The 27,372-nt window shown below is 41.4% G+C and overlaps 1 protein-coding gene across 1 annotated transcript; it reads right to left on the reverse strand.

Annotated features, from left to right (window-relative positions):
- Window positions 1-4,184: 4,184 nt before the first annotated feature.
- Window positions 4,185-23,909, reverse strand: LOC140724674 (scavenger receptor cysteine-rich type 1 protein M130-like). The gene is made up of 7 exons (XM_073039099.1): window positions 23,789-23,909; window positions 19,752-20,066; window positions 18,067-18,381; window positions 17,919-17,993; window positions 10,251-10,337; window positions 10,082-10,165; window positions 4,185-4,240 (listed from the first exon to the last, which is right to left on the reverse strand). Exons 1-7 carry the CDS (start codon window positions 23,907-23,909, stop codon window positions 4,185-4,187), a joined length of 1,053 nt encoding a protein of 350 aa, XP_072895200.1.
- Between the last annotated feature and the right edge of the window lie 3,463 nt (window positions 23,910-27,372).

Consider the following 27,372-nt stretch of genomic DNA (forward strand, 5'->3'; position numbering starts at 1 on the left):
TCCTATTCCTCCTCGTCAAGCCCTTCTTATGTCCGTGTCGGGAACGGGGACAGGAATGGACCCAAGTGCAGGACGCAGGCACTGAAGTACTAGGGGTAGGACAGGAGGGGGATGCCATGGCATGCAAGGGGTAATGCTGGGGTTCAGACAGACAGAGTCTTAGTCGGGCAGGCAGAGAAGGATCCCAGAGTTCCGGCAGGCAGAGCAGGATTCCAGAGTCAGGCGAGGCAGGAGGATCCCAGATTTCAGGCAGAAGGCGGGGTCTTGAGGTACATGGCTTGGCTGGAGGAGAGACCCCCACACCCCGGGTAAGGTCGCCTCCCAGGCGGAAACACGGAGGCCTGGGCAAGACGCGGAATCCTAGGTGGTTGCGGGGCACAATCCCAGAAGAAGCGGGGGTGGGGGGGAGATGGAATGAGCAGAACACCCCGCCGGGCAGCGGCAGTCCGGCCGGACCTGCCCGACGGAGGCAATGGGGTTGAACGGGGACTAGGTCCGGGGTGACCAGCACGACAGCCATGATCTCCAGGTAACTCGGGAGAGGCAGGCAGAGAGCGCGACAGCGTGAGCAGGGCAAAACGGGCGGAGCAGCGGGACCAGCGCATGCGAGAAAAAGCAGGGGATCAAGAATAATCCTGGACAGAACAAATACAGAGCAGGTCCTAACCTGGGCAGGGTAAACAGGATGTGGAGCAGATCAGAACCCGGGGAGGGTTCGAAGGATACGGAGCAGAGTACGGAACCGGCAGAGAGTAGGAGACAGAGCAGGATACGGAACAAAACGACCACCCGCCTGGTCTCAGTCCCAAGGCCCCTTATAAACACCTGCAGCTGAATTCGCCACAGGTTTGCCTACTTAAGCTAGGAGGATCAAGGGTGACGAGAGGGCCAGCTGCAAGACCCGGAGTCCGAGCCTGCGGACCGGATCAAGACCCGGAACGCGGGCTCCGGACCCAACCGGACCGGACCCCGACAATCGGTTTCCAGCTCCCCCCGATCCTGTTTTCAACATCTTTCCTGGGTACATGATAACTTTCAAAAGTCCTGTCTGAACTTTGATTCTAAAATCTGAAGTATAACCCTGTCTGCTTCCAAAAAACCAAAATACTCCATCAGTCTTCTTCGCTATGTCACTTCGCCCTATCATCCTTTTCCTATTTCAATGGGACAATACATTCTGTAACATCCTGAAAGTTTCCCTAAACAAACTCCACATTTTTATTGTATAATCTCCTCAGAACCACTGTTCCACAATACGGAAGTTCCTGCTTAATATCATTATAATTCGCCTTCCCCTATTAAAATACTTTGCAAACTATCTGTTCTTATTCACGCCTAGATTGAGGAATTATGGTCACTGCCCCCAGAATGCTTGCCTACAGAAATATATGTCATCCATCAAGGTTCATTGCCCAGTACTTGGACAGTATGACTTCTCCACTAACAAGCTTGTCAGCATATTTTGTCAGTAATCCTTCCTGGACATGCTTAACAATCTCTGCCCCATCGAAGCGTCACGCAGCAAGGAGGCACCAATCAATAGGGAAGATGACGTATCCCATGACAATCCTGCTAGTGTGCACTTACAAATTTCCAAATTTTGTCTACTGTTCTGCCTTTTAGTGTACCTGTTGCTACGGCGATAAGGTTGCTATAGAACTGGGCTACTAAACACTCCCTTCCCACTGTTCTAGTCCTCTGAGATATTTCCCCTTGTGCCCGTTGATTAGTCATAGATGCGCACAGTGGCCGTTTTATGAGGTGCACATGTACACCTTCACGGTAATGCAAATATCTAATCAGCCAGACGCGGCAACTGCACAATTCATAAAATTTCAGTGGCTCATTTATTTCTCAGATTAAATATCCGAATGTGGAAGATATATGATGCAAGTTACTTTTTACCGTGGAATAATTGGTGGTGCCAGGCGGGGTGGCCTGACCGACTCAGAAACTGCTGATACCCAGGGATTTTCTCTCAGACCAGTGTCCAGAGTTTAGAGTGAATGGTGAGAAAAACAAACGAAAGCCAGTCCCTGTGAGTGAGTAAAAATGCCTTGTAAGTGAGAGAGCACAGAGGAAAATGGCCAGACTGATTCAAGGTGATCGGAAGGCAACAATAACTGAGGTAACCATGCATTCCAACAGCGGTGAGCAAAATAGCATGACTGAACGCACAGCACGTCGATGCTTGAAGTAGTTGGGCTGCAGCAGAGCAGCAGAAAACCACCAACATACGCTTATTTGTCACTTTATTAAGTCCAAGAGTTACAAGAGATGCCTGATAAAGAGTCGACGCAGTTTTCAGATATAATGGGAACCAGGGAAGCAAAGAGAGAATAGTACGTCTATTTCCGCTTTTTGATTGATCTACTCTATTTTTTACATCTGCCCGGACCAACCATCCCTCTGCGCAGGAAATTTTCACATTGCATAAAATCTGAACTGCATTATAAGGTTTTTTCTATATATTCATACTTTGAATATATAAAATAAAATTAAAAGAATCATAAACTTTTGAATTTATTTATAAATTGGAGAATACACTGAAATAGAGTACGACAAAGAACATTTTGCAACCTTTTGTCAACTTTTTTTTCCAGTTGTATCCAATTCCAGTTGCGCGGCCACAAAAGCTATTTGCGCGGGAATATTTCAGATACGACACGGTCAGGCACACTGTCCCAAACAGCTTAGAAGAAGCAATCGAATTAGAAGCTTTTAAAGATTTCATACTTAGCCATCGCTGCAATCCAGCAAAGAACCTCGCCAATTGGTTAACGGCACCATTCCTCCTTTAGGGTTCAAAGTTTAATTTGCCACTTCAGAACATGAACTTATAATCCAATTGTACATTTCACTATAATTATTTTAAAAAGAAGAAATTTGTTCCTGTTCCACCCAGTGTGTTAGACATATGGCACGTACTTCCACCATTTTTCCAGGAGAAGTTGGAGTACAGTCCTGTATATTTCCTTAAATTATTCATGAAGGAAACTATCTTGGGCACATTTCACAGATTTTACAAAGTCTGTAAGATGTAATTGACTGAAGCTAATGATGGGCTAACATTTTTAAAGTTACTCCTTTATTAGAACAGATTTTAAGTAAAATATTCAAAGATTCAACGACTATCATTTCTCTTATGCTGAGTTTTATTTCAGCTCACTTAATTATGTGCAAGAACAACCTATCCCTCGTGCATATAGCTTGTGATACATTTGAAACATGCAGAGATCTTTGAAGGAAAGCAGAACCAACAGAAAGTCCAGCTACTTAGTTTTATTTTGGATTTATGCAAAGCAGTTTCATATGTGTCGACCTACATTGGTATCAAGGGCAAGCTAGTACCACTTAAAAAGAGATAAACATATGGTTAATAAAACAACAATTGAGTACAGTTCTCAGAAACTTATTACTTGCATATAACTCATAAACATTGGAAATATTTGGCAACAATGTAAGCAAATCAATAACGAAGGAATGACGAATTTATCATCAATTATTTCCCAGACACATTTAACAATTGTCTTCATTAATCAATACTTCAGGTAGGTCGAACTTATATCTTCACATATTTATGACATTAAGTCAGTGCGTTATAATAGTTATCCATTCAATAAAAAGGCAATAGGTGAAAATTACAAAAGATATTGTAGCAAATGTATTTAATCTAAGCATTGATCCGTTAAAGGAGGAATAAGAAGAAAATTGTCATCGTTCAATTAATAAATCCTGCGAAGTACAACTTGGTGCGTCAAAAGCCAAAAATGTAGCAAATATTAAACTCATTCGAAAGCTGTTCCACATTTTGTGGCACAGCATTTGTCAAACTACTCATGGAAGATAGAACATAAAACACGTAAATGCACAGCACATTACAGGACCTTCGGCGCAGAATGTTGCGCTGACCATTTAACCTACTCCAGAACTGCCTGGAATTTCACCACCACATAGCTCCATGTACATATCTAAGAATCTCTTAAAAGACAGGAGTCATTCAGGACATGTTTTGCTTCATTCTCACGCAAGAATCTCACTGCAAAACACAGATGAGGTTGATTATTATTTACAATATTACCAGCAAATGAATTTCAAAACATATAGGTACGAGGCACCATGGTTCCAACAGACCATAAGACGATTAACCCAAGTGATTATAATTATAAGATCTTCAAGCAGAATTATGCAGTATCGTCATATTCTTCACTGAAATATTCGTCAAGCGTCAAAGCGAATTCTGAAAAATGACAGAAAATTCATGAGTACATTGCAGAAAATGATGCCGCAGGATAACAAACAAGGTGGGTAGCTGCCATTAAACTGGAGATTGAACATGAATTCGACGTAGTCTGGACAGAATAGTTCAGTACCTCATGCGATCTAAACTATGCATATATTAGGAATTGGAAATAAGGAACGAAAAGCTGGACACAAAAAAGAGAACGTCTGCAGGTACTGGAAAGAAAAACAACACACAGAAAATACTGGAGGAATTCAGCAGTGCAAGTGGCACCTAAAGAAAGAAATAAAGTACAGTCGAATTTTCGGTCCGAGACCTTTCGGCATGTCTTGTAATCATCGGCAGGCTTGACAACAATTGTCTAGACAGGAACAAAATTAACCTTTTAAATTGTTAATCCCTAAAATATTCAGCAAAGTAGCATAGCCTTTAGCATTACGATATCACAGAGCTAGCGAAATTAGCTCCATATCCGCTGCTGTTTACAAGGATTTTGATCGTTCTCCCCGGTGTCTGCATTGGTTTACTTCGGGGCTCCAGTTTCCTCACACAGTCAAAAGAAGTATTGTTTAGTAGGTTAGATGGCTGGTTAAAACCGTCTTGAGATAAAGTTAGGGATAAATAGGTTAGGGATATCATAGCTCCTATCACTTTTTATCTATCTTCCTGCACCTCAGCCATTCTTCCCTCTTCCTCTCCAATCCTGCAGAACAGCCTCGGCATGAAGAGTTCATTTTCATAGATGCCTGCGTGACGAGGTTAAACTGTGAGACTTTTGCAGCTGCCAGGTGATGAAGGGGGAATTTCCTTGGTCCAGCATTTAAATCTATCAACAACTCGTGTTATAGTAATGCAAATATATTTTTCCGAGTTCAGGAGTTCTTGGAGTTAACTGTTACTTCAACGTCCACATTAAGATACCAGTGACAAAAATATCTCAATGTGGGTAACAGTAAATCGCGCAATATTGAAAGAAAACGGGACGTATTGCACATTCTGTACATTGTATCTATTCTAACGAGATCAGTGCGTAATAGAAAGAGTCTGTATTTCGACTGAGATAATCTGAATGGATGTGAATCGACTCGAAATATTATCTTAGATTCTGTTTGTATAGTTGTGCTTCTTATTTGTTTCTGTGATGTTACTTGCTAATTGGGTTCGTCGGTATTTGGCTTACTGCTCTTTGAGGCATACTCGATGAGCTGAATGGCCTAATTCTGCTCAGCTGTTAAGGCTGCAGCATTTCTGGACCCCGATCAGACCGCACATGGAGTACTTGCCCAGTTCTGTTTGCCTCACTACAGGAAGGATGTGGAAACCTTAGAAAGGGTGCAGAGGAGATGTTAGAAGGATGCTGCTTGGATTGAGGAGTATGCCTCATGACAATAAGTTGAGTGAACTCGTTTTTTTCTCCTTGGAGCGACCGAGGATGAGAGGTGCCCTAATAGAGTTGAACATGATGATGAGAGGCATTCATCGTGTGGATAGTCAGAGGTTTTTATTCAGGGCTGAAATGGCCAGCACGAGAGGACACCCTTTTACGGTGCTTGGAGGTAGATACAGAGGAGATGTCAAGGGTAAGTGTGGTGAGTGCGTGGAATGGATTGAGAGCGACCATGTTGTAGGCGGATATGATAGAGTCTTTTAAGGGACTACTGGATGGAACTTAGCGAAGTGGAGGGCTATGGGTAACCGCTGGTAATTTCAAAGGTAAGGACATGTTCGGCACAGATTTGTGGTGTGAAGGTTTCTCTTATCCGATGTTTCTAGGTATTGTCATAACGCATGCTCCCGAAAGCAAGCAACATCTTTCTAAATCTCCTCTGCACCCTTTCTATGGATTCCACATCCTTCTTGTAGTGAGGCAACCAGAACTGAGCATAGTACTCCAAGTACGGTCAGGCCAGAGGTCCTATATAGCTGTAAATCTACCTCTCGGATCTTAGACTCAACCCCCCCGATTAGTGAAGGACTTATACTTTAAGCACAGAGTCAACCTAAGCAGCAGCTTTGAGTGTCCTATAGACTCTATCCCAAAGATTCCTCTGATGTTCCACACTGTCAAGAGTCCATATTTAATGTTATATTCTGCCATCATAGTTGACCTACCTAAATGAACGGGCTCACACGTATCTGGGTTGAAATCCATCTACAATTTCTCAGCGCAGATTTACATCCTATCAATGTTCTGCTGTAATCTCTGTTAGCTCTCCACACTATCCACAGCACCCCTAACACTTGTGTCATCAGCACATTTACTAACCCATCCCTCCAGTTCCTGATCCAGGTCCTTTATAAAAATCACGAAGAGAAGGGGTCCCAGAACAGATCCCTGAGGCACACAGCGGGCCACCGACCTCTATGCAGAATATGACACCTCTACAACCACTCTTTGCGTTCCGTGGGCAAGCCAGTTCTGGATCCACAAAACAATGTCCCCTTGGATCCCATGCCTCCTTACTTTGTAAATAAGCTTTGCATAGGGTACCTTATCAAATGCCTTGTTGAAATCCATATACTCTACGTCTAACGCTCTACGTTCATCAATGTGTTTCGTCACATCCTCATAAAATTCAATCAGGCTCGTAAGGCACGACCTGCCTGTTAGTATTCCTAATTATATTATGCCTGACTATTCCGAATCATATTATGCCTCTCTAAGTGTTCATAAATCATTCCTCTCAGGATCTTTTCCGTCAACTTACCAACCACTAAAGTAAGACTCACTGATCTATAATTTCCGGGGCTATCTCTACGCCCTTTCTTGGAAAAAGGAACAACATCTACAATCGTCCTGTCCTCCGATACCTCTCCCGTTCCGACTAATGTTGCATAGATCATCGCCAGAGCCTCGGCAGTCTGCTCCCTCGTTCCCACAGCAGCATGGGGTATATCTCGTCTGGTCCCTTTGACTTATCCAGCACATCCTCTTCCTTAATATATACATGCTCAAACTTTTCAGTCCGCTACAGATCATCCCTACATTTGCCAAGATCCTTTTCCACAGTAAAAACTGAAGCAAAGTACTCATTAAGTACATCTGCTCTACTACGGTTCCATAGACACTTTTCCACTGTCTCACTTGATTGGTCCTCTATTTCACGTCGTATCCTCTTGCTCTTCATATACTTGTAGAATACCTTGGGGTTTCCTTTACCCGGCCGCCGAGACCTTCTCATGGACTATCTTAATTTCATTTTTAAATTCCTTCCTGCTAGCCTTATAATCTAGATCTTTATGATTACCTAGTTTTTTGAACCTTTCGTAAACTCTTCTTTTCTTCTTGATCAGTTTTACAATAGCCTTTGTACACCACGGTTCCTGTACACTGCCATCGTTTCACTATCTCATTGGTAGGTACGGTGGCATGTAAACGTTTGGGCACCCCTGGACAAAATTTCTGTTACTGTGAATCACTAAGCGAGTGAAAGATTTCCTGATTTCCAAGTGGCATAAAGTTAAAGATGACACATTTCTTTAATAATTTCAGCAATATTATTTTTTTTTTAAATTTCCATCTTTTACAGTTTCAAAATAACAAAAATTGAAGAGGGCCCGAAGCAAATGTTTGGGCACCCTGCATGGTCAGTACTTAGTAACGCCCCCTCTGGTAATTATCACAACTTGTAAACGCTTTCTGTAGTCAGCCAACGGTCTTTCAATTTTTATTTGGGGGATTTTCGCCAATTATTCCTTGCAAGAGGTTTCTAGTTTAGTGAGATTCTTGGGCCGTCTTCCATGCTCTGCTCTGTTAAGGTCAATCCGCAGATTTTCAATGATGTTTAGGTCGTGGGACTGTGAGGGCCATGTCATAACCGTCAGCTTGCTCCTCTTGTGGTAGTCCAATGCGGATTTGAGATGTGTATAGGATCATTATCCTGTTGTAGAAGCCATCCTTTTTTCATATTCAATTTTTTTTACAGACGATGTTTTGTTTGCTTCCAGAATTTGCTGGTATTTGACTGAATTAATTATACCCTCTACCAGTGAATGACCTGTGCCACTGGATTCAACACAAGCCAAAAGCAAGATCGATCCACCCACGTGCTTAACAGTTGGAGAGCTGTTATTTTCTTGACATTCTACACCCTTTCTTCTCCGAACATACCTTTCTCATTGCGGCCAAAAAGTTCTAGGTTAACTTCATCAGTCCACAGTACTTGTTTCCAAAATGCATCATGTTTGTTTAGATGCTCCTTTGCAAACTTCTGATGTCGAAATTTGTGGTAAGAACACAGGAAAGGTTTTTTTTTCTGTTGACTCTCCCATGAAGGTCATATTTGTGCAGGTGTCGCTGCACAGTAGAACATTGCACCACCACCTCAGAGTCAGCTAAATCTTCCTGAAGGTCTTTTGCAGTCAAAACGGAGTTTTGATTTGCCTTTACAGCAATCCTACGAGCAGATCTATCGGAAAGTTTTCTTGGTCTTCCAGACCTCAACTTGACCTCCACGTTCCTGTTAACTGCCATTTCTTAATTACATTAGGAACTGAGGAAATGGCGAACGGAACATGCTTTGTTATCTTCTTATAGCCTTCTCCTGCTTTGTGGGCATCATTTATTTTAATTTTCAGAGTGCTAGGCAGATGCTTAGAGGAGCCCATGACTGTTGATTGTTGGGACAAGGTTTGAGGAGTCGGGGTATTTATAAAGCTTTGAAATTTGCATCACCTGGCCGTTCGTAACGATGACTGCGAATAAGCCAAACCCCTAACAAGCTAATAAATGTCTGAAACCTTGGTAAAAGTTTTCTGAGAGCTGAAATCTCTTCGGGTACCCAAACTATTGCATGGTGCTCTTTTCCTTTTTTTTCACTCTAATATTGTACAAAACAAAATTAATACAGTGACCTTGCTTAAACAGTTGAAAAATATTTCATCTTTAACTTTATGACTTTTGGAGATCAGTTCATCTTCTACTTACTTAACAATTCACAGTAACAGAAATTTTGACTGGGGTGCCCCAACTTTTGCATGCCACTGTATCTATGCAGAACCTTGCGCAAATATCCCTCGAGCATTTGACACGTTTCTTCCGTACATTTCTCTGAGAACTTCTGTTTCCAATTTATGCTTCCAGGTTCCTGCCTGATAGTCTCATATTTTCCTTTACTCTAACTAAACGCTTTCCTATCATCCCTGATCATATCCGTCTTCAATGATATAGTAAAGGAGATAGAATTGTGATCATTATCTCCAAAATATTCTTTCACTGAGTGATCTGACAACTGACCAGGTTCATTTCCCAATACCAAATCAAGTACAGCCTCTCGTCTTGTAGGCTTATCTATATATTATGTCGTGAAACCTTGCTGAACGCATACCTAACAAGCTCCACCGCATCTAAATCCCTCGCTCTAGGAAGATGCCAATGCATATTGGGGAATTAAAATCTCCCACCACAACAACCCTGTTATTATTAGACCTATCCAGAATCTGTCATCCCATCTGCTCCTCGATGTCCCTGTTACAATTGGGTGCTCTATAAAAAACACCCAGTGGAGTTATTGTCCCCTTCCTGCTCCTAACTTTCAAACACAGAGACTGCATAGACAATGCCTCCAGAACTTCCTCCTTTAGTGCAGCCGTGACACTATCTCTGATGAACAATGTAAAGTCCCCACCTCTTTTGACTCCCTCCCTGTTCTCTCTGAAACACCTAAGGCCTGGCACTCGACGTAACCATTCCTGCCCCTGAACCATCCAAGTCTCTGTAATGTCCACAGCATCATAGTTCCAAGCGTATTTGACACAACGTCATGAGTACAAGAACAAGATAATGAATCTTCATTATTCAAATAAAAATATAATCGAGTAAAATTTTGCCGAGCTTACGTTCCTCGTTTTCATATTTCTGAGCATTCACATCATCGTCCACGTCATACTCCACACTTTGTGCCGTGATTTGGGACTGCGAATCTGATGAAAGAAAAACCTTGACTTAATATAAAATAATTTACTTACGTTGAATGGTATCTCATGCATCCAGTTTAAATACAATTACCGAGTCCTGGTCCAGTTTCCTTAAAGCCGATCTCCTCATAAAACGGCCCAGGAACCTCAGTTATAGAAGGATATGACTTCCTACTGCCTGAAATATGAAAACAGTTAAATTACCAGCTGAATAAAAGCCGATAGAAATGTCACCAGTAATGCTTTCTTTTTTATTACCTCTAGCAACATCGGCTTTTGGGATCTAAGATTTAATAATTCATTCTTTGGGGCACTCCTCTCTTCGTGGATGATTGCGAAGAAATGTAACTAAATGTATATTAAATGGGACATTAAATGTACCTCTTCAAAACTTTTGATGATTATTTGACTGTTTATAGTGGAACTGTACAGCCGTTCTGCTTTTCTGTATAAAATATTTACTCAATATATCCAGTGGAGTGACAGAATGAATTCCTGCCTCTATGCTCTGGTTATATTAATGTTTCAAACAGGAAGTACATCTTCAAATTTCTGTTGTTGCTATCCTGCCGAGTGTTCAATATGGTCTTGATATTTGATATAAAGGTGAATAAGCTTCGGGACTCACAACAAACAAAGAATTGATAAATCACAGTTTCGCACTTCTTTCCCCTGTCCCTCCCACTTACCTTCCTCTTCATCTGTTCTCATCAGTCACCTGTCAAACTGTACACCTTCCCATAGCCCTTAGATTTTTTCTATTTTTTTTTTCCATTGCAGATGAACGATCTCCACCGAAACACAGACTGTTTATTTCTCTCAATAGATGCTGCGTTGCCTGGTGTGTTCATCACTTATTGAGTTTGTTTCTCTGGATTTGCAGCATCATTCGCTATTTCCAAAAGGAGAACGTGCGAACTCCATTTAGACTAGCATTTCTGTCTGCACATCATATCCAAATTCTCCAGATTTAAAAAAGTAAGATGACACTCTCAAATGAGGATGCCTTTAGATGCTGGGAATCCAATTCAAACACACAAAACACTTAGGAACTCAACAGCTCAGGCATTATCTGATGAAAAAAAAACTAAACAGAAGACGTTTCGGGCGAGGCCCTCTTCAGTCCTGGGAAGGAAGGTGGAAGATGCCAGAATACAAGGATAGAGGAGGTGATAGGTGGAGCCAAATGGGGTGTGAAAGCTCCATGGGTGCAGCACACAGAACCTGACAGGAGAGCAGAGTGGAGCCTAGAAGAAAGGGAAAGAGGTGGAGACACAGGGCAGGTGAGGAGAATGCAAAAGGTCTTAATGGGAATAGAGGAAGGGAGGGAGGGTGCAAAATGTGTCATGGATGGAGAAATCGATATTAATGCCATCAGGTTGGAGAGCAGCAAGACGGAATAGAAGGTGTTACCATTACCGAAGTGCACAACTTCACATTTCCCCATTTAATAACCCAGTTGACAAATAGCCTTTGACTCAATATAATTCTATTTTCTGAATTTATCACGTTGTTTTGAAAATCCACTTTGGACCATTTTTTGTGTATGGAAATTAAAAATAAAGCAGCTGGGCATTCCATATCTTCACGGAATCGATCTGCATTAGTTGAAAAATTATAATAGTCACAGATAGAGTGGAAAGCCAGGGACTTTATCCCACGGTGAAAAGGTAAACATGAGGGAACGTAATTTTAAAGTGATTGGAGAAAGGTGTCAGGCTAATATCGGCGGTATGTGATGAGTGCATGAAACGCCTTGCTTGAGATGGTTGTAGTGGCAGATATACAGTGGCATTTAAGAAGTTGCTAAATAGAGAGATTGCTGACAAATAGTAAGGTAGAACATAGAACATAGAAGAGAACAGCACATTACAGGCCCTAAGGCCCACAATGTTTTGCTGACCCTCAAACCCTGCCTCACATATAACCCCCCACCTTAAATTCCTCCATATACTTTTCTAGAAGTCTCTTAAACTTCAGTAGTGTGTCTGCCTCCACCACTGACTCAGGCAGTTCATTCCACGCACCAACCACTCTCTGAGTGAAAAAAAAAACCTTCCTCTAATATCCCCCTTGAACTTCCCTCCCCTTAACTTAAAGCCATGTCCTCTTGTACTGAGCAGTGGTGCCCTGGGGCAGAGGGGCTGGCTGTCCACTCTGTCTATTCCTCTTAATATCTTTTACACCTCAATCATGTATCCTCTCATCCTCCTTCACTCCAGAGAGTAAAGCCCTAGCTCCTTTAATCTCTGATCATAATCCATACTCTCTAAACCAGGCAGCATCCTGGCAAATCTCCTCTGTACCCTTTCCAATGCTTCCACATCCTTCCTATATTGAGGCGACCAGAACTGGACACAGTACCCCAAGTGTGGCATAACTAGAGTTTTACAGAGCTGCACCATTACATCGCGTCTCTTAAACTCTATCCCTCGACCTATGAAAGCTAACACCCCATAAGCTTTCTTAACTACCCTATCTACCTGTGAGGCAACTTTCAGGGATCTGTGGACATGTACCCCAGATCCCTCTGCTCCTCCACACTACCAAGTATCCTGCCATTTACTTTGTACTCTGTCTTGGAGTTTGTCCTTCCAAAGTGTACCATCTCACTCTTCTCCGGGTTGAACTCCATCTGTCACTTCTCAGCCCACTTCTGCATCCTATCTATGTCTCTGCAATCTTCGACAATCCTCTACACTATCTACAGCACCACCGACCTTTGTGTCGACTGCAAACTTGCCAACCCACCCTTCTACCCTCATGTGTAGGGATGTGTAGGACGGAAATGATCGATGATGATAATGTACCTTAAATATTCGGCACAACATTGTGGACCGAAGGGCTTAGACTGTGATGTAATGTTCCATGTTATATTTTCAACATGTAACATCAGCCACTCAGCCTAACGTATTCTTTTCTCGAATAACCTTAATGTTACTTCCCTGAACTCTGTATTTCATCCACCTTGGCGAACAGATGGATTTCTAGAAATATCTCGGCGTGAGCACCTTACATCAAACAGTACCTTCCAAGCTGCGTTGCTATACCAGCTTGGATTTTCTAGTTCAGTGTGCCAGAGAAAAATGCATTTGCAAGCTACACCTAAAAACCTAGACCACTCTGCAAGAGTAAATAGACTATTTGTAGTCTATTTGTACTTGTAGTCTATTTACGCGTTTGTAGACTGCCAATTCATTGAACCTACCATATTATAATGAATCTATAAGATGAATGTTAAATTAGTTCACCACTTTTCAGAGAGACTTATAATAAAAGATTTACCAACCATCCCAGAAGTGTCCTCGTAGTACTTTGACCAGGTAGAGAGAAACGATGACCGAAAGAGAACCAATAATGCAAGGTACAACGTAAATGAAGGTCCTGAGATAACTGAAAGGAACAGCTTTCGGCTGATAACCTGGGATAAAGACAATAAACAAAATATATATATATATATTGTGCTAGACGTGTCACGGAGGCATAATAGTAAGCAGAACGGTGTAATAACGCTAGCAACCAGCGCTCAATTCCCGCCGCTGTCTGTAAAAATATTGTACGCTTGTAGTTTCTCCCTTTCACTGAGTTTCGTTCGGTTGCACTTGTTTTACCTCCCACATTCTGAAGATATTCTGGTTAATAGGTTAATTGGTCACAGATGTAATTAGGCGGCGCAGATTTGCTGAGTCGTAAAGCATGCTGCTGTGTCGTATTTCTATTAAATATAAATGGCACTGAGCATAGCTTTCCCTTCCTTAAAGCACGGATGCGGCAAAGTAGAAAACAAAATGATCGGACTACATTAAGTAACACGAAATTGTTTCGAATTCTGCTCATGAGCATTGAACATGAGCATTATTAAGTGGGTGGGTGAGGAGTCAGAGATCATTGTCTTTGCGGAGAGCAATGACATAGGTGGAAAGACTGACGGGATTCTGCAAAGCGAGTTCAGGGATTTAGATGTTAGGTTCAAGTTCTGGTCCATTCGTATTGTGATCTCAGGTTTGCTACAGGTTCCACGTATGAGTGAGGCCAGAGCTAAGAATAGTTCACGCGCAGAATGCTGGAGGATCTGAGCAGGCCAGATAGCATCTATAGAAATGAGTAACCAGTCGAATTTTTGGACCGAGACCCTTCATCAGAATTGAGAAGAATGGACATTTTAACACATTACAGAGGAGTTGGTCCAGGAGGGAGGGGAAATATATTTGGGTGATTGAGTTCTTTTCCAGGGATTTTGGAACCTCTACAGAAGAGAGGATTTGCACAAGAACTGTAAGGGGCTAATATCCCAGCGTGAAGGTTTGGTTGTGGGATTGAAACTAGCATTGTAAGGGGTTGGGAACCCGCGTGTCTGAAGAATTAATGGAGAGTTCGAGGGGACTGGAGCTGGTAACACCTCAGTCAAAGTAAGGAATCAAAAGTTTGAACCTGGTGTGTCGTGGGCCCTGAGCTGTGTATACTTCAATACAACGCAGATAAGCTCCGGACATTGATCAAGACATGATTTATGATATTCTAACTGTTAGTGAGACTTAGTTGCAGGGGAGACAGCACAACATTACAGGATTCATTTGTTTTAACGTTGACTTAGCAGGAGATTAAAGAAAGAAGGGTGTTAATGCTAATCGGCGAAAATGTTAAACAGTGCTCCGTCAGGACAGAATAGAAAACTCGTTTAATGAGGAATTATTGCTTGAACTGTGAAGTAAGTAACATGGAACTGGAGCGGGTTCAAAGGAGGTTCACGAAATTGATTCCTGGAATAAATCGCTTGTCTTATGAATACAGTTGGATGACTCTGGGCCAATATTCTCTATAACCTACAACAATGAGTAGTACGGTGAACGGCCTTCAGCAAGTGGATGCGCAAAGGATTATTCCTATGCTGAGAGTGTCTGACCAGAGTGCACACATACAAAATAGAGGGGCGTCCTTTTAATGGGAAGATAAAGAGAAATTTCATAAGCCAGAGATTGGTGAGTCGGTGGAATTTGTTACTGTATTCAGAAAGGAGGCCAGATCTTTATTTACAGAGCTAAGACGTGGAAATCTGCAGATGCTGGTCCGCCAGAGAAAGCAGGATCTCCCAGTGGCCACACATTAAGTTAATGTTATGCAAATACGAATCTCCGACAAGTTTCTTCATTTTTTATTTGTTGCTCCGATATCCAGCATCTGCAGATTGTCAATTGTTTTTAGCTGAATGTAAAAGATGGGCTTCAACGAGATAACGCCCAAAGTAGAATAAAACCTTGCATAGGAAGAACATCGAATTGAATATATCTGTAGAAATGCAAAAGCAACCGAGGAATGGGACAGACAGTTCTGCAAAGGTTAGTGGAAAACACCCATTCAAAGACATTGTAGGGTTGTAGTGCAGAGATATTTCTAGACAATGGGTTAAATTGATAAAATGACCAGCGTAGTTAGATTACTGACCAGAACATATCACCACAACGTCTTCACTGTGTCCACAGTTATGGTGACCCTTTTCAGAAGATTGGCAATCCCACAGGAAGCTCTCACTCCCTTTGCATTTAACATCGTCCATCCAAATAGTGCCGTTTCCTTGGGGGAACAGCATCCCTCCAGAAGCCAAGACTGGATCTCCGCAGTTTAATTGTCTACAGACTACAACAGCATCGGGACTGTCCCAGGAATCGTCGCACACCGTTCCCCACGTCTCACGAAAGAAAACTTCCACTCTTCCTGAGCAATTATCGGACCCCGCCACGAGCCGAAGATCTGAAAGAAATGCGGCACACATTCATATTCGGAAATTGTCACTTGTACTCGTTCAGTTAATGTACCATGCAAACTATTTGTGATGAACCATATGTTTAAATCCTTTGAGATTCGAAACTTCTCCATTTATATTTGGTCAAAGCAATATGATATGGAAACAACATGTTCGGTGGGAGGTATCATCTTTCTATGTGGTTGTCAAAATTTAGATGCGATTTTGTAATTCAGGTCGATGTGATGCAAAGGCAAGCTGCATTGCGATAAGTAATATCCTGCATTACACCAATGAGAAGTAACCCTATCACACCGGAATTCAGATCTAAATCTTGTACGCAGCAGGATTTGTACTTACATCATTTTGCTCTTTTTATTTAAGCATGAATTCATGCGTGGCAATGGTAGTGCCTGGCGCACACTTCCCTGTCGTTCAGCAGTTGAGCCTACCGATTCTTTCCAAATTTCGTCCTTCAGCAACTTCTAATTCAATGCCATCAGTAACACTTTCCATTGTTTCGTCAAATGTAATTAGAAGCGGGGATGGTTGTGGAGGATTGGCGTATTGCTCATGTGGTTCCATTGTTTTAAAAGGGTTCTAAGAGTAAACCTCGCAATTATCGGCCTGTAGGTTTGACGTCAGTTGTGGGTAAATTAATGGAAAATGTTCTCAGAGATGCTGTATACAATTATCTGGATTGACAGGGTCTGATTCACAGCAGTGAACATGGATTTGTCCATGGAAGGTCATGTTTGACAAATCTTATTGAATTTTTTGAAGAGGTTACTAGGAAAGTTGACGAGGTTAAGGTAGTGGATATTGTCTATATGGACTTCAGTAAGGACTTTGACAAGGTTCGACACGGAAGGTTAGTTAGGAAGGTTCAATCGTTAGGTATTAATATCGAAGTAATGAAATAGATTCAGCAGTGGCTAAATGGGAAATGCCAGAGTGTAGTGGTGGATAACTGTTTGTCAGGTTTGAGACCGGTGACTAGTAGAGTGCCTCAGGAATCTGTACTGGGTCCAATGTTGTTTGTCATATACATTAATGATATGGATTATAGGGTGGCAAATTGGATTAGTAAGGAAGCAGATGATACAAAGATAGGTGGCTTTGTGGATAATGATGGAGGGTTTCAAAGCTTGCAGAGAGATTTAGGTCAGTTAGAAGAGTGGGCTGAAAGATGGCAGATGGAGTTTAATGCTGATAATTATGAAGTGCTACATTTCGGCAGGAATAAGCAAAATAGGACATACATGGTAAATGGTAGGGCATTGAGGAACGCAGTAGAACAAAGTGATCTAGGAATAATGAGGCATAGTTCCCTGAAGGTGGAATCTCATGTGCATAGGGTGTTAAAGAAAGCTTTTGGTATGCTGGCTTTATATATGAGAGTTTTGAGTATAGGAGTTGGGATGTAATGTTAAATATGTACAATGCATTGGTGAGGCCAAATTTGGAGTACTTTGTACAGTTCTGTCTCCGAATTATAGGACTGATGTCAAAAATTAGAGAGAGTAAAGAGAAGATTTATTGGGATATTACTTGGGTTTCAGCACCTAATCTACACAGAAAGGTTGAACAAGTTAGGTCTTTATTCTTTGGAGCGTAGAAGGCTGAGGGGAGACTTGATAGAGGTATTTAAAGTTATGAGGGGGACAGAAACAGTTGATGTGGATAGGTTGTTTCCATTGAGAGTAGGGGAGATTCAAACAAGAAGTCAAAAGTTGTGTTGTTAAGGGGCAAGTGTTTAGGGGTAACACGAACGGGAATTTCGTTATTCAGAAAGTGGCAGCTGTGTTGAACGAGCTTCCGGTAGAAGTGGTACAGGCAGGTTCGATTTTGTCATTTTTACTAAATGGATAAGCATATGGACAGGAAAGGATTGGAGGGTTATGGGCTGAGTGCAGGTAGGTGGGACTAGGTGAGAGTAAGCGTTCGGCACGGTCTAGAAGGGCCGAGATAGACTGTTTCCGTGCTGTAATTTTTATATGGTTTTATGGTTATAATTACCGGAATCTTCGGGAAATGGGTATACTTCTTTTTTCACCTGGGCCCAGTCAATTCGGTGTTTCGGCGGCCGTAATTCTGGAAAACAAATTAACATTACCATTTGAGTGATATGTTCCAAATACAGGTCATTAAGTTTGCAGATAATTACCTGAACAAATAATCCCGACATCCTCTTGGTGTTTGCAGTTGTGTTGGCCCCAAGCTGAAGATGGGCATTGCCATAAAAGTGAATCTTCAAAACGACATCTAATGTCATCCAACCAGATCGGTCCAGTCCCCTCTCCAAATGTGCCTTTGTCTCCGACTGATATTGCTGAGCCACAGTTGAGCTGGGAGCAAACGACTTGTGCATTCTCAATTCCAAATAAATCAGAGCAAACTGTTCCCCATGTTCCGTTAAAGAGAACCTGTAGTCTGCCCTGGCAGGGATTCTTCCCATTTACCAACCTTATTTCCCTATGTTCTGAAGAACAAATAATAAAAATGTTGCTTTAAATTCTAACATAATGGACGTTATAAACAATTAATCTCTCTCTCTCTCTCTCTCTCTCTCTCTCTCTCTCGCTCTCTCTCTCTCTCTCTCTCTCTCTCTCTCTCTCTCTCTCTCTCTCTCTCTCTCTCTCTCTCTCTCTCTCTCTCTCTCTCTCTCTCTCTCTCTGTCTCGCTCTCTCCCTCTCTCTCTCTCGCTCTCTCTGCCTGCTGCACTGGACAATAGTTTGCCCAGCATAGAGGATATCTTCGAAAGATATCATTTAAAAAATGCAGAGAGCTATGAGGTTTCAAATGCATGATGTTTCAAAGGTTTAATATTTAAGGATCAATTTCTCCCCGAGCACTATCTGACGACCATAGGGCCAATGAACCCATATACTCTACCTCATTATTTTTCCACTTTTGTCTCTTTGCTTTGCAACTCATTAAAGTTAAGTTATAAATTCATGTACAAATATAATTCTTAAAACAATTTATGTTTTTATATTTTTATACATTCCAATGTACTCCTATTGCAAAAAATACAATTTGCACGACATATGCCCAAGACTTTGAACATAGTATTGATTCTCATTCTGAAATAGCCTTTTAAAATGTAATTTTAACAGATGTTGGAATCCTGATGACATTCTAAGAACTTCAATTTCGATAGTAGTAGCAGTTTTATAGAAGTGTGTCAATGTCGAAATTGAGGAGGATGGAAGACCTAAACCTTAACTGCATAAGATCCTCTCACTTTGCTCTTTGCTGAATAAATCTCGACTCGTTCTGCATTCATCATAGAGTCTGCAAAATTGGGCAAAGGATTTTTTTTCAACTAACTAAAAGGGAAGGTAGAGTAAGTGCAGTATGGCTCATCCCAAAACAGGCTTTCCAAAGGTAAGAAAGGATTAAGTTTGCATGTGGCCACTCTGTTGAAATCGCTGGCTTGGGGCATGATCTTACTGTATATGAAACACTCACGCAAGAACGCGATCCGTTGAGGCACACTGGATAGGGTCCAGTTCAATATTCGCTCACAATATATTTTTATATTTTGTATATATGTATATTAATTCAGATTTTATTGGGGCGTTTGCACTAACAGTAGATCAAAATCAAATAGCTCCATTATCACGAATAGAAGTAACTATCGTTTACCATGCAGAAATTTCCTGACATCAAAAAGGTGCATGGCTTATTCACTCATAAACAACTGTACAATTTATGACCCTGCAATGGTTCCGCTATCATAATATGAAATCCAATGATGAACATGGCCTGTCCTCTTCATCACATGCATGTTGGAACTTGACCTTCAACTGTTGTGATAACCCATGCATGTTTGAAGTCATTCCTTACCCGAACAGATAACTCCAGCATCTTCTTTGTGAATGCAATTGTTGTCACCCCATGGTCTCGACGGACATTTCCACAAGGCGGAAGTGTTCGTTGAACAGTTCAGGTTATCCATCCAAATAGGGCCTACACCTTGGCCAAACCAACTGGAAACAGTGGCATTAACAGCAAACCCACAATTCATTTCTTTGCAGACAACATGAGCATCTGTTAAATCCCATGCGTCATCGCATACAGTCCCCCACGATCCATTGTAATAAACTTCTACCCTTCCGGCACAACGACTTCCGCCATTCATCAGCCTTACGGGAATATTATCTGCAACACGAAATAATATGAATTAACTCATTTGAAAACATCTTGATTAACACTTCCAATCAGGCAGCCTGAACAGATAGTTAACATATGGATCATCATATACGGTTGAAAAAGATTGGTTGTTGATAAGAAGAAAGGAGGATATGTTATTGAAGCTTGGATTCATTAGAGCTGTGCCTTCGGCCAATTGCGTTCTTCGCATTCAGAAAATCGCTGTATGCAGCAGAAAATAATGTAAACTTTAACCGTGTCGTATCTGAATGCGCTATGTAGCGCTTGGGATCTTAATTATCTGAAGGGATATTTAAATATCTGAAGAGACTTTTTAGCGGTACTCTGCGGCAGATAATAAAGTAGGCAGAAGTCAGCATGGTTTATTTAAGCGGAAAGCTCTCATGACAATTCTGTTGGATTTATTTGAGGAAATATCGGGCGACATATATATATATATATATATATATACATATATAAAGCAAAGTCAGTAGGTGTAGTTTACCGAGATTTCCAGAGTGCGCCACATGAGGCCATTAAACAAAATAAGAACACATGATATTTCAAGAAATATACTCTCATGGAAAGAAGATTAACTGAATTGCAGGACGCAAAATGTGGCAACAAGAATGACCGGGTGGTGCTCCACAGAGTCGGTGTTGGAACCCGCTCTTTTCACGTTTTATTTTTAATGATCCGAATGTCCAAATTGATGGATTTATGGACAATACAAAGCTTTTGAGGGGCAGGTAGTTTTCAGGAAGCAGAAGTCTGCTAAATTATTTGGTCAGATCAGAACTGACAAAGAAGTGGAAGATCGAATACGGGGTCGGGAAGAGTATGGTGATGCACTGGGATAGAAGGAATAGAGGCTACAGTATTTTCTAAACGAGTAGAAAATTAACAACCGGAGGTGTAAAGGGACCAGTGAACTCTCATTCAGAATTCCTTGAGGTTAATTAGTAGACTGGATCCATTGTATGGAAGAAAACTGAAATGCTGCAATTCATTTCCAGATGACAAGAATATAAAAGCACAAATGAAATGCTAAGGTTTTTTAAGATACTTGTTCCACACAAAGCGTATTGTGAGCAGTTCTGGGCCACTTAAACAAGATAAGATGTATCAACTGTGCAGAAATCCCAGAGGAATTTCACAAGTGTGATCCCAAGAAGCTCTGGACCTGAACTAGTTGGAGTTCAGAAAAATGGGGAGTGGTCGTTTCGGGTGCTATACATTCATAAATATCCATCGAATATTGAATGGGTAAGATAGTGTGGATGTGGCGAACATGTCTCCGATAGTGGGAAACTTTCACACCAGAGGGCACATCCTCAGAACAGAGCACTTTGAACAGAGATGAGGAAAGCGGTTAAGGGGAAGGTGGAAAGTTTGACGAGTAGCTAAGCGGCATGTCCATTAGACAGAGTAGTGATATTTAGAATGACTGCAGAACAGCTGCAAGAGATGAAAAGATTTATTGTGTAGGGTCCATGGCAATGTAGTGATAAGCACAACACTATTGAGATCGGAGCGTCTGAGGTCAGAGATCTGTTCTAATCTTTCCTGTCAGGAATTTGTACGTTCTTCCCGCAACCACATCTGTTTCAGATGGGGCCCTGGCGTCCTCGCACAGTCCAAAGTCGTATGGTTAGGATATTAATTGGTCCTTGTAAGTTGGCCTGGGATTCAACTAGCGTTAAGTACTGCAAGTGAGACGTTAGGTGGTGCAGATCGTGGGCCCAAAGTGTATTTTCCGCGCTATATCTGTAAATAAATAAATAAATAAATAAATAAATAAATAAATAAATAAATAAATAAATGGACAGATAAATAAACAAACACACAATTAGATATACCTATACATAGATATACAGATAGATAAAGAAATGAAGGAAAAATAAATAATGCTGTTTTCCCCTATATTTTAAGCTTGGTATATCTTTTCACGTATTTCCGGAAACGGTTAAAATATCCAAAATTTATGTTTTATTTCACATTTTCAACAATGTCAGATGATCGGCAATAGTGTTAATCACTATAATATGCAACGCCATTTTGAATTTTATGAAGGACTAAAAGTTCTTACCAGAACAAAATACGCCAACGTCATCACCGATAGTTAAGTTGTCTGGTTGTGTGAAATTGCATTTCCAAAGGTAGGGTTCACTCCCATTGCAACTGACATTGCTCATCAACACATTTCCTTTCCCGATTCCATACTTCCAGTGCTTGTAAATATTTACTGCGGAGCCACAGTTCAACTGTCTACATACCACATCTGCCTCTGTGAAATCCCACAGAGTATCAGTCACTCTGCCCCAGACACGTCTGTGATAAACCTCCACTCGGCCATCGCATCGGCCCTCTCCATCAGCTAGTCGCAACTGCCAGTGGTCCTCTGTAAAATTATAATTGTTTAATCCATATAATTTAAGGTTTCAATTCAGCAATTTGTGAAAAAAATACACGTGCACGTAACTGGGAAGAATACGTGGCCGAAATTAATCAAATAGAAGCGTTTGCAACTATTCTATCGAGTCGATTTCGGAAAGCAACAAATCTAATAGTTTTCCTATACATTAATCCAATGATCTGAAAATTATGATCCTCCCTTTAGTAATTTCGGCCTGGCGATGTGGGTAATAGTGGTCGGTGCATTGTGTCGATCCTTCTTATCATCTTGGTTGCTTATTATGATATCTTGCTGCATGCATAATGTAGGGATTATTTAGGAGTTATATGATTTTGGATATGAAGCGCTACAGAAGCGTAGTGGTGATTCCGACGGTATTATAGCTCTGGGTATGGGAGTTCGCAGTTCAATATGGACATTATCTTTAAGGAGTTTGTATGTTCTGACCATGGAACGCTTGGACCTCCTCCAGTTCCTCCAGTTTCCTCCAATAGTACAACGAAGTATTTGTTGGAAGCTAAATTGGTCATTGTAGATTGTCCTGTGATTAGGCCATCGATTAGTAGGGATTACTGGCTATGTGGCTGAGAGGATCGGAAGGGTGCCGTAACCCTAAATAAATTAATAAATCAGTAAAAACAAAACAAACTGACGAATGAATAATATAAATGATGCAGCAAAAAAAAAAGCAGGGGTTAGAGGAATATCGATAGATATTCTGGTGAGAAATTATAACCTTAACTTCTTGGAATTGGTACGAAGCATGGAACATGTCATAAGTCCATAATGCGCTCTTTACCTCCATAGCTATTTTGTTTAGGGCATTGATAATACGACGAATAATTATGCAGGATCTAGAAGTATTCAGCTGTTACGTTCATTTGGTTTTTAGCTTCAATCTTTCTTTAACTCTTTCTAACAATGTACTTACATTAACGGCGCAGAGATTCCCTTATTATAATTTACCTGCCACTTCATAACTTCGACTTAAAAATTATCACAGCCCGTCACATGGCTGCAGTGTAATTCCCACTAACGTTCTTTAAAAAAATTTATTTACATACTGATACGAATTACAAACTACTGTAATGGCCAAACTTCAAACTGGAAATTTGTCTCCCTTGTTACGAGGCTGAATTGTTTCTGTATGACGATTTACAATATTTAAAATTTTCTTCGCTGGCCCACCAACAGAGGCGGTGCGAATATCGGTACGATATTAAAATGAAGATTTCCAACAAGAATCTTTTCTACATTTAAGACTAAAGCGCGTAAGTGTTTAAGCATGTCTGATACTGAAAGGTGAATCACCTACCGGAACAGATCACACTGGCGTCCCGATCGTGCGTGCACTGATGTTGGCCCCATGATGCAATGAGGCATTCATTCAACCGCATCTCATTGCCACGACATTCGTTTATATCATTCCATATCATTCCGGTACCCTGACCAAAGAATGCTCCAACAGGAGCTGATAAGGCTTTTCCACAATGGAGATGATTGCAGACCACGGCCGCGTCCTTCAAATCCCAGTAAGCATCGCAGACTGTTCCCCAGGTTTCTCCCCGTAGCACTTCCACTCTACCGGAACAGGCGTTCTTGCCACCGACTAGTCGCGGCCCTTTTTGACCTTAAGTGTAGTGACAACGAAAACAATGATTTGTTACAATGGCAAACTTTCTTAAGCTTGCAGAAATAACAGGCTCCAGCCGTCCTGCTCGTGGACTGTTTTTGATGTTCTCATCAGGAAGAGGTTGACGTAGCATCCACGCCAGAACAGGCCGACTCAAAAGCAGTTACATTCCCAAGGCGTAAGGCTGGTGAACACCTCCACACATCCACTCACCAAAAGAAATGATTTTAAACAATATTGAACTTGAACTTCAGAACTAATATTTCTATATCGTCTTTAGATGAGTTCAACCTCAAATAAGCCTTGCACTTCTCAAATGCATTCATGAGGAACAACATTCTGCAGCGCAAATGCAAACAAAAATCATACCGCGAAATACAACAGAAAGGTGAACAAGACAGTTCATGTTGCAATGTGCAGAATGGACATTGAATATTATGAATATTATGAAGAACGGAACTTATAGCTCACCAGGTGGTAGTTTGTAAATAGATAAAAATCAAAACTGTTCAACTACAGTTTAAGATTGAATAGAATCAGATAATCCCGAAAATCCTCAGCAAGCCAGCTTCTGAAATGTTGTCAATGTTAGTTAGTTGTCATTTAAACGCTTATGTAATCTGAATACATAGAGCATAAATGTAAAACCACATTCAGTCATCAGAGAAGGAAAGTGAAAGGAAAACACGAACACCAGAGGTCACTAATGTTTGAACGCAAACGGAAGTTGTTTACCGGTAATGTCAAATCTGCATCAGTGTATGTCACTGTTCCATTATACCCCATATGTGGCCTTTAGCGCGGTTAGCGTAAATTTATTACAGCGAGAGAAATTGCGGAGTTCGGAGCTCGATTCCGATGCTATTTGTAAGACTTTTGTGAGTGTGTGGTTTTCCGTCGCGTGTTCCACTTTGTCCCCCCACTCCAATACCTACAGTTTATTACTTTAATTCGTCATTGTAAATAGTCTGGGGTTAGGCCAGTATTAACTATGCGAGCTTCTGGGCGCAGGAGCTCTGCGTTCACGTAAATCTTACAATAATAAAAATAAAAATCTCGTTACACTGTATTTGGCTGTTTTGTGTTCAGTTAACTATCTAATTATCAGTCCATACACGAATGTAGTATAAGCTATTTTGCGAACAGCCATGGGTTACTTTATTTTTAGGGGGAATTCGCTCGAAACGGGAAAAAATTGCATCTTTTTTACTTCGAGGGGAATGCACTGTGAGAAGCCAGATCATCATTGCAACACTGACAATCTGCTGGAGGAACTCAGCATGTCAAGCACATTCATAGAATGGAGTAAAAATCTGACGTCGACTCTTCGGACCGAGACCCTCCATCAGGTCTGGAAAGAAAGACGCTGGAATGAAGAGGTGGGAGGCAGGGACACAGTACAACCTAGAAAGTGACAGGTGAATCCAGGTGGGTGGGAATGATAAAGGACTGGTGAGAAAGGATTGCTGGGGATAAGTAACACAGAGGGTCCGGAAAATTAAAGGCTCAATGCAGCACAAAATGATAGATAGATAGATAGATAGATAGATAGATAGATAGATAGATAGATAGATAGATAGATAGATACTTTATTCATCCCCATGGGGAAATTCAACTTTTTTTCCAATGTCCCATACACTTGTTGTAGCAGAACTAATTACATACAATACTTAACTCAGTAAAAAAAAATATGATATGCATCTAAATCACCATCTTAAAAAGCATTAATAATAGCTTTTAAAAAGTTCTTAAGTCCTGGCGGTTGAATTGTAAAGCCTAATGGCATTGGGGAGTATTGACCTCTTCATCCTGTCTGAGGAGCATTGCATCGATAGTAACCTGTCGCTGAAACTGCTTCTCTGTCTCTGGATGGTGCTATGTAGAGGATGTTCAGAGTCATTCATAATTGACCGTAGCCTACTCAGCGCCCTTCGCTCAGCTACCGATGTTAAACTCTCCAGTACTTTGCCCACGACAGAGCCCGCCTTCCTTACCAGCTTATTAAGACGTGAGGCGTCCCTCTTCTTAATGCTTCCTCCCCAACACGCCACCACAAAGAAGAGGGCGCTCTCCACAACTGACCTATAGAACATCTTCAGCATCTCACTACAGACATTGAATGACGCCAACCTTCTTAGGAAGTACAGTCGACTCTGTGCCTTCCTGCACAAGGCATCTGTGTTTGCAGTCCAGTCTAGCTTCTCGTCTAACTGTTCTCCCAGATACTTGTAGGTCTTAACCTGCTCCACACATTCTCCATTAATGATCACTGGCTCCATATGAGGCCTAGATCTCCTAAAGTCCACCACCAACTCATTGGTCTTGGTGATATTGAGACGCAGGTAGTTTGAGTTGCACCATATCACAAAGTCCTGTATCAGTTTCCTATACTCCTCCTCCTGTCCATTCCTGACACACCCCACTATGGCCGTGTCATCAGCGAACTTCTGCACAGTGCAATCAAACAAACAATGTACGTTAAAAAGTGCGGAGAACGTCCCGAAAAGCTAAAATAACAGGTTTTACAAACATCCCGCTGAACAGCAAATCTGCCTGAAAAGGCAGATACTTGATATGAGGTTAATTTTCGCCACATGAACGAGAATGGTAGACTACCAGTCTTACAGGTGCAATGTTATTGCTTTGAATTCCATTGCTTTTGGAAAAAATAATTGTGCTACTCCAAAGACTCAAATTTCTCCACCGATCGAATTAATAAAACTGTTTCAAGGCAATGGTACAGCTTTTTAAAATTTTTATACACTACACAATAGATTGATTATGCAGCCTATATCTTTTGCTGTGTAAATTCTTCTCTTTACAAATATTATGGTTTAAAGATCCAAGCTGATATTTTGATTTGTCAAAAAGATCACATACTATGCCGCATATATGAGCGATTCTACTCTTGCTGTTTCCTGTTACCGCCACCTAAATCCAGGTTAAAAACAAACGAATGAAGCGCCTACCTGAACAAAATACGCTGACAGCCCTTTTACGTGAACAATTGGGTTCATTCCTTCGCGTGGTAGCACAATCCCATAAAAAGGTCTCATTGCCTTGACATTCATAGGAATCCTGCCACATGGGAGCACTGCCCTCTCCAAAATATGCCCCTCCGATTACTAATGTCGCGTCGCCGCATTTCAACGAACTGCACACCACAAGCGCGTCCTGCAAATCAAAATGCGAATCACACACCGTTCCCCAAGTCTCTCCATGTTGTACTTCTAGTCTTCCAGAACAGTTGTCGTAGCCATCAACCA

This window comes from Hemitrygon akajei, chromosome 3 (assembly GCF_048418815.1).
Source record: "Hemitrygon akajei chromosome 3, sHemAka1.3, whole genome shotgun sequence".
In the NCBI taxonomy this organism is placed as follows: Eukaryota; Metazoa; Chordata; class Chondrichthyes; order Myliobatiformes; family Dasyatidae; genus Hemitrygon; species Hemitrygon akajei.